At 44.7% G+C, this 7277-nt stretch overlaps 1 protein-coding gene across 1 annotated transcript; it reads right to left on the minus strand.

The window, feature by feature from the left end:
• Positions 1-4398: 4398 nt before the first annotated feature.
• Positions 4399-7015, minus strand: LOC120841057 (uncharacterized protein DDB_G0290587-like). The gene is made up of 2 exons (XM_040211888.1): positions 6952-7015; positions 4399-5500 (listed from the first exon to the last, which is right to left on the minus strand). The coding sequence occupies exons 1-2, from the start codon at positions 6998-7000 to the stop codon at positions 5154-5156; spliced, it is 396 nt and encodes a 131-aa protein (XP_040067822.1). The 5' UTR covers positions 7001-7015; the 3' UTR covers positions 4399-5153.
• Positions 7016-7277: the final 262 nt, after the last annotated feature.

Consider the following 7277-nt stretch of genomic DNA (forward strand, 5'->3'; position numbering starts at 1 on the left):
AGACAGATGACCAAAACAAACTTTCACAAGTGACTGGCTATCGACCAATCACATTATGCAATGTGGACTATAAAATATTTGCTAAAATACTGACAAATAGATTGCAGCGCATCATTTGCGAGTTAGTAGGGGATCACCAGACGTGTGGGATTCGTGGAAGGTCGATTCAGACAAATATTCACATTGCCAGAAGCGTATTAGAGTGTGTCACCAACAGCAGCTCTCAGGTAGCGATGCTGCAAGTTGATCTTGCAAAAGCATTCGACCGTGTTAGCCATAATGTTATTTTTATGATTTTGTCGCACATTGGCGTTGGTGATATGATACTTTATGGCGTTAAAATGTCGTACACAAACTGTTCTACACGCTTAATCATAAATAACAAAGTTACAGCAAGCATCCCAATTTGTTCTTCAGTTCGACAGGGCTGTCCATTATCTCCATTACTTTTCACTCTATATCTAGAACCTTTGTGCCAAACTGTAATAAGAAGTAGACAAATACAAGGCTTTACTTTGAGCAACACTGAAATTAAAGTTCTAGCATATGCCGACGATGTCGCATATTTTTGTAATGATAAGAAAAGCGTGATCCATGCCATGGATCTCACTCGCAGATTCTGTGAGGCCACTGGAGCCTCGGTAAATCTAGAAAAGTGTCGAGGATTCTAGCATGGAACCTGGGCGACGACGCCCAAGCACTACGAAGGCATAGATTGGAGCTGCACTCCGTGTAACCATCTAGGAGTGCCATTGAAGCACTACCGAAACAGCACGTCTTACTGGTCCGGAGTTGCGACTGAATTGAAACGACGAGCCAATAATTGGTCACACAAGAATTTGTCAGTGTTTGCACTTAATTATATCTTTGGCGGCTAAAGTATGGTATGTCTTGCAAGTACTGCACTGTACACGAACAAGTATTTAAAAATTGCACAGGGTTTTTCTGTTTTAGTATGGAAGTCCACTTGGGAACCTATGCGCCGTGACAATTTGTTCTGTCGTGTATCAGGTGGTGGACTTGGCCTTCCCCATTTGTTTATACGTCAGTTGGTTTCACGTTTCCTTTTCCTAAGAGACCAGGGGCACTCTTTTCTTCGTGAAGTCATTCAGAATAGACTGGCATATTACCTACCTGACTTTATTGTATCCACCGTGGGAGGCCAAACCTGTTTGTTAGTAGGATATCTTAGAGAAGTCGATGCTTTTCAGTTTTTATCAGTAAGGTTTTCAAAAGAATATTTAGTGACTGTTTCACGTAAAAAGTTGACAAGAGATCTTGTGAATATCTTATTTCCAATGCCAACTTACCGCTCAATGTTTAGCGACGTTTCCCACCGCGATGTACTGCGCCGGGTAAAGAAGATGTCCATTCCCCCTGCAGCGAAAACTTTCTTTTTCAAATTACATTGTTCAGTGTTACCCACGAAAGTGTGGCTAGAAGAGAAAGGAATATTCGTTCCGTGGTCAACAAACTGTACATTATGTAAAACGCCTGAAACAATTGAACATATTTTTATTCACTGTTGGGATGCCATTTTTTTCTGGGATGTTCTGCAGCGCACTCTAAAAAAGGATATTGATATTACACCCTATTCAATTCGTCTCCTGCCTGTATCATCTAGAGATAACTTTCCGTATGACATTGTAATGCTCCTAGCATTGTATAGCATGTGGAAGTCCCGCCTCGACATAAGGAATAAGGATTTGCATCCAAAAACAGTACGCCTACATTTCATTGAACTTGTTATCCGCGTAAAAAGCGTGTATGATATTCAAACTGTCGTACCTGACTGGCTGCCTCTGTTTAACAGTCTTGTAGACATCAGAGAGTTCTAACATGTGTAGTATGATTGTGTAAAGTGTACCCTGAACGACAACGTTGTGATCCCAACGTTTCTTCTTCCATGTAATAAAGAAAAAAAACTGTGCTCGTAGCTCAGGGGGTAGAGTGTTGGACTTCTGAGCTGAAGGTAGAGCGGTCGAGTTCCAGTCGGCCGCGGAGCCTTTTTTATCGAATAAAAGGGGCATTTAGCGCGCAGCGATTCGAATAATGTCACGTGACCATCATGTGATCGCGGCGCAGCGCCCTCTATCGGATGAAACACGAACCCTATGTGACATCACGTGAGCGCCCTCTGTCGGACGCAACTCGAACCCTGTGTGAGATGACGTGGTTAGAATCACGTGATGGGAGCCGTGCTGATGACATCCCACGTGACCGTCATGTGACCGCAGCGCAGCGCCCTCTGTCGGATGCAACACCAACCCTGATGACATCACGTGAACACAACTCGAACCCGGGGAAAATCACGTGGTTAACATCACGTGCACGTGCGTAATACCAGGAGGCACGTGCGTAATACCAGGAGTTGTTAACTCCTGGTATTACGTACGAGGCACGTGCCGCGTACCTCACCAGAGGGCGGGACCTCGATGAGCTCCGATTGGTCACTGGCTAATGCCCTGTGGGCGGGGCCATCGATATCATTGGTCAATGGGATGGGAGAGAGGGAAAGGGCCCCGCCCTACTGCGCTGTGATTGGTTGGATTGGATTTGGCCCCGCCCTCCTGCGCTGTGATTGGTCGCTGTGCAAACTTGTACACCTTTACTACTACTCTCTTCACACGGAAAGAATAAGAACACAGAAAATATACGAGGGACAGACACACACATATATTTTTTGCGTTTTTATTCTTTCCGTATGAACGTACTCCATCCAACGTGCTCTGCTACGTGTACCTAATTCTAACCTCTTTGGGATTTTATTATATTCCTCCTCCTCATCGGCAAAGTTCCCAGGCGCTCCCGCCAGACATGCTTTTAAGACGAAAGCCTTATATGTCTCTTAGTTTATTCGACCTTCAAAGTCCTTGAGCGAAAACGCGTCGACGACAGGAAAGGTACAAAATCTTTTACGTGACCACTCAGTGGATGACTTAACACTGAGCACTTTTGGAAGGATGATTCAGGACATTAAGAAGGATGACTCAGGACATTAAGGAGGATGACTCAGCACATTAAGAGGAATGACTCAGGGAGTAAATCATGTGTCTGTGTTTAATGCATCGGCGCTTGGGCTTTCGCCTTCAAGTCGTAGGAATAACATAAGAGACCACGTGAATTTTTTTTTTTATAATTAATATAAGAGGCTGAAGCCGCTTTGACCGACGGCCTTGAACTAGATGACAGACATCCGCGACAAAAGCGTGTCGACCGAGAAAGCCGCTAACCGTTTTCGAAATTAATAAAGCAAATGCATTATGAAATAAAAATGTCCCAACTCCGGGGTGGTTCCTTTAGAAAACAGATGCGAGAGATATTTGCGTCGCCCACATGAAGAGTGCCGATTTCCAAAGTTAATTTTATCGAAATGCCACGCTCAAAAGCGAGAGAATTCGGAAGGACGAGTATCAAGTAGATATTCTATTAAAACCATAAATTTGAAACCTACATCCTTTACATTAGCCGGGTTCAATCTAAACTGCACCTCTAATGCTGATGGAAGAAATATATGTCAGAGAATACGATACCAGGTGGATCAAACGAAGTCAACTCACGTTAAAGAAATCGCAAAACGTCAGTTTCACACCCTACGACACTTTGCATTTGTTTTTAAGAATATCAAAGAAAACTGTACCTTAGTATAAAGCTTAAAATAAAAATTAAAAATTATACTCTTCCTACGGGTCTACACGGAGTTAAGCCTTTCCTGTGTAAAAGTTATCAAATACAAAAAGAAAATTGTTGCGGATTATTGTAACGACACTGAGACCACTGGAACGTTTCTGTAAACAAAAACAGGGAAGGGGGCAAAAGTCCTCATTTCGCTCTTGTTCCCTAGTTTGTCTAATGGTCTCGATGACGCACAGCAACATTTTTTTTTTACTATACAAGTTCTAATTTTAACAGATAAAAAAGTTTGTGAGAGTTGGACGAGTGCAGTCTTCACCGTACATTTATCAGGCTCAGTGAACAGTAGATGATGGGATACTCGTCATGCTAAATTGACTAATTAGCTCAAACGTGTTGATTAACTTTTAGTTATTGGTTGTAAGGGTCATGTTGGATTTGCATTATTGACGGCAGTTACTATTAGAAGCAAGACCTGCGAAAAGGTAATCTAGTCCTATTTAAAATAGGCGCGCCAAAATGAGCGCATCCAGCCCTGTCCAAAAGGACGCTTGGAATAGTGAGGTACGTTTATGTTGCCACTTGTGTCCTTGGTGCATCCACGAAGAACACGCTGCCAAGGTATTGACGACATGGTTGAAAGGATGACATCATTCCTCTAAGTGCCATTAGGCCTGTTCGATTTCCCTACACCTCCTGCACCGGAGCAGAAACGTGCGGGGCAGTGTGGTGTGTGCATTGAGATACGAGCGGAAGTACACCGCCCTTCACTTTTCTGCACCGATGCAGGAGGTCCAGAGAAATTGAACGAGCCTATTGTGGGCTGTGACGCTCTTTTTTAGAGGAATTTTTAAATCGGGCCAAAATTTATAGACTAATATGTAAAAAACCCTTACCTTTTAGCCAATTCTTTAAATTGGTCTGGCCTCTAATAGTAATTTCCGTCACTACTGCAATTTGAACATGACCACCAAAACCAATAAACTTAATTAAGAAATTTATTTAATTATCAACGTATCGGGACGATTATCCTCTCATCTAATGGACGCTAGACTGATAAATACATGGTGAAGACAAAACACGTTTAACTCTCACCACCCATTTAAAAAACAAATATGTTCGAATTAAAACAAACACCCTGTAGTTAAGGAAGCGTCAGCTCATAGAAACAAATTTTTTGACTATTTTACTCTAAATAAAGCAACTTTTTCCCTTCAATATATCCTTCAATGTTCTCACAAATACGTTAGGTATTTTCACCTACGAGCAGAATTAGTGCTGTAGAATTTTAAACTTATTCAAACGTGAGTTTGATTCATTTGTCTGACCCGGTATAGAATGAGTCGGTTAAAATGGAAAAGCGTCCTTGGCGTTTCGCATGAGGTTAGCTACAAACCCTTCCATGCTCCCAGGGTTCGCAAATATCTTGCTAAGGCTCGACGAGGCTCCGGGACTCCCAGAGCGCATTTCGACGACCCGCATTGTACTCTTGTCGTAAGGGTTCTTGTACACGTAGCTCCTCATTTGTGGCCTCCCACCGGCACTGTCTTTAGACGTAGCCGCGGGGTTGGAGTCGTATTGGGACTCGTAGCCACTCCGTGGATATCCGTAGCCCTCACTCGCAGACCCGTAGCCTCCACCAGATGGTCTGTATCCTCCACCAGATCGTCCGTAGCCGCCCCTGGAAGGCCCGTAGCTGGAAGACCTGTAGCTTCCTCCGGGACTGTGGTCGTCGTCGTTGTAGTGCTTCTCGTAGGCCACAGCATGGCTGGTACTGTATCTTTTTTCCGGGTATACCTTCTCGTAAGCGTACGCTCGTTGGGTGTTGTAGCCCTTCGGAGAGCCGCCGCCGCCGTAACCGTAGTATCTGAAATAAATTGAAAAAAAGAAGACAAAAAACAATTGAGCTGTCGGAACTGAAAAGGAAAATTAGCTTGCGGTTCTGGCAAATACGTTCCTCTACTTGGTTTCACCTTGAGTCCAGACGCAGCTGAAGCTAGTTGATGGGATCAAGAAAGCAGCGTCAAAAGTGCAAGATGCCTTTTCTGCTTATGATTGGTTCAGCGGTGATAGAACATGTACGAAAACATGACGAAAACCATGGCGGTGCGCTTTTCACGCTCTTTAATGGGTCCCATCAGCTCGTAACGCCAGCTGCGTCTTAAGCTGAAACAACGTAAAGGGAAGAAATCTTACTCCGCAAAAATCCAACGACCTTGGCTACGGTGGAAGAAATTAGACGGCGTCGCCTCGTCATGGAGCAGGTGTCGCAAAGCTTCGCTCGCATTTCTGACAAAAGCCGTGAGTTGGCGTAGCATGTAAGGAGCCAATCGAGGAGTCTTCGTTATTCGCGCTCACTTTTACAAGGTCACGCAACCGCGCCTGCGCAAAGGAGATGGGGAAACCCCGAGCAAACTGCATTCGCCCTCTTGGCTGGTCTTTCCTTATACTGGGGCCTTTTTGCGCAGTTGGAACGGCTGGACGCGCGCAACCTCCGGGAATTCCCCTCTGAATCCTCTCGATGTGCTTGAGCGTGAATTTTATCGAGGGGCTTTAATTAGGAGCTGTGTATGGCCACCTATCTTCGTGGAAACGCGCCGAGACAGCGGAGACCGCCGTACCTGCTGTCTTGGAGGATCCGGTATCTCGGTGCATCGGCGGCAGCCCTCTCCCTCGGCACAGCGCGATGCGCATTTATTCTCTCGAACGTTTCCAAACCGCGCAGAGAGGGCCGTGTAAGCGCGCTGTCTATTGCAAATGAGCGGAGTACCGTGTATTCTCCTAGTATGTGGTTCTGATTAATTTCGTCTACATTAGCCGCTTTGTGGCAAATTCTAACAAACGAAATTTATTACAAAAAGTTGTTAACGTGGTTGTTTCTAGGCAGCAATTCGTCGTAATTAACCACATCGTTTTCCTCCTTTTGTAATTATTAGCTGATAGTCAAAAACATACGTTGTTTTGAAACCCAAGGAAAAGACAACATATCTAACTGTGTATGCAATCGCCATTGCGTCGATCGGTATATAAAACAAAATAAAAAGGCAGCGTGCCTGTTTTTTTTGTAATTTTTCCTGTGCTCATAAACCATCTATCTATCTTTGAATGGCCCAGGAGGACCAATACAGTATCTGAAAATTTCGTGGCTGTAGCAAAAGCGAGAGGAAGAACGGTGTCTAATGCATACCATGGCATTGGAAGCGTAAAATATTTCAATTAATAAAAACCGGAACCTCAATTAATAGAAACCGAAACCTCTCCAAGTATAGTTGCAAAATATCTTCTCCAAGTGTGATATAACCGAATGTTGGAACAAACCTGTTTGTTGCTTGCGGAAAGTCATATCCGCCTCCTGGAAACCGTCCATCGTACCCGTCGGTTGCCGATGCTTGAATAGGGTCATGCTTTTCTTCCGAGCTAGCTCCGTACCTTATGCTATCGCCCTGACCTCTCTGCACGGTCGCCTCGGCTCTGTAGCCCCCGTGGTCCGGCCTCGACAAGACACCGTACACCTGTCGATTCTGTTCCAGGTTGGATGCGCTTGAGACTGGAGCTCCCGCAGTGACGGCGTGGTTGATGGTCTGTCCAAACTCGAACGATGTTGGATGGAAGAAGGCCTGGCCGGCTGGTTCTTGTTGAGCAGG

The sequence above is a fragment of the Ixodes scapularis genome, unplaced genomic scaffold (assembly GCF_016920785.2).
Source record: "Ixodes scapularis isolate PalLabHiFi unplaced genomic scaffold, ASM1692078v2 PGA_scaffold13__105_contigs__length_92229423, whole genome shotgun sequence".
NCBI lineage: Eukaryota > Metazoa > Arthropoda > Arachnida > Ixodida > Ixodidae > Ixodes > Ixodes scapularis.

What these genes read in the sequence shown, in the direction of transcription:
- LOC120841057 (XM_040211888.1), bottom strand. Translation starts at nt 7,000, where the DNA reads ATGGACGGTTTCCAGGAGGCGGATATGACTTTCCGCAAGCAACAAACA. An exon ending in TTTCCGCAAGCAACAAACAG is followed by an intron (nt 5,501 to 6,951) that starts GTTTGTTCCAAC and finishes AATTTATTTCAG; the next exon opens with ATACTACGGTTACGGCGGCG.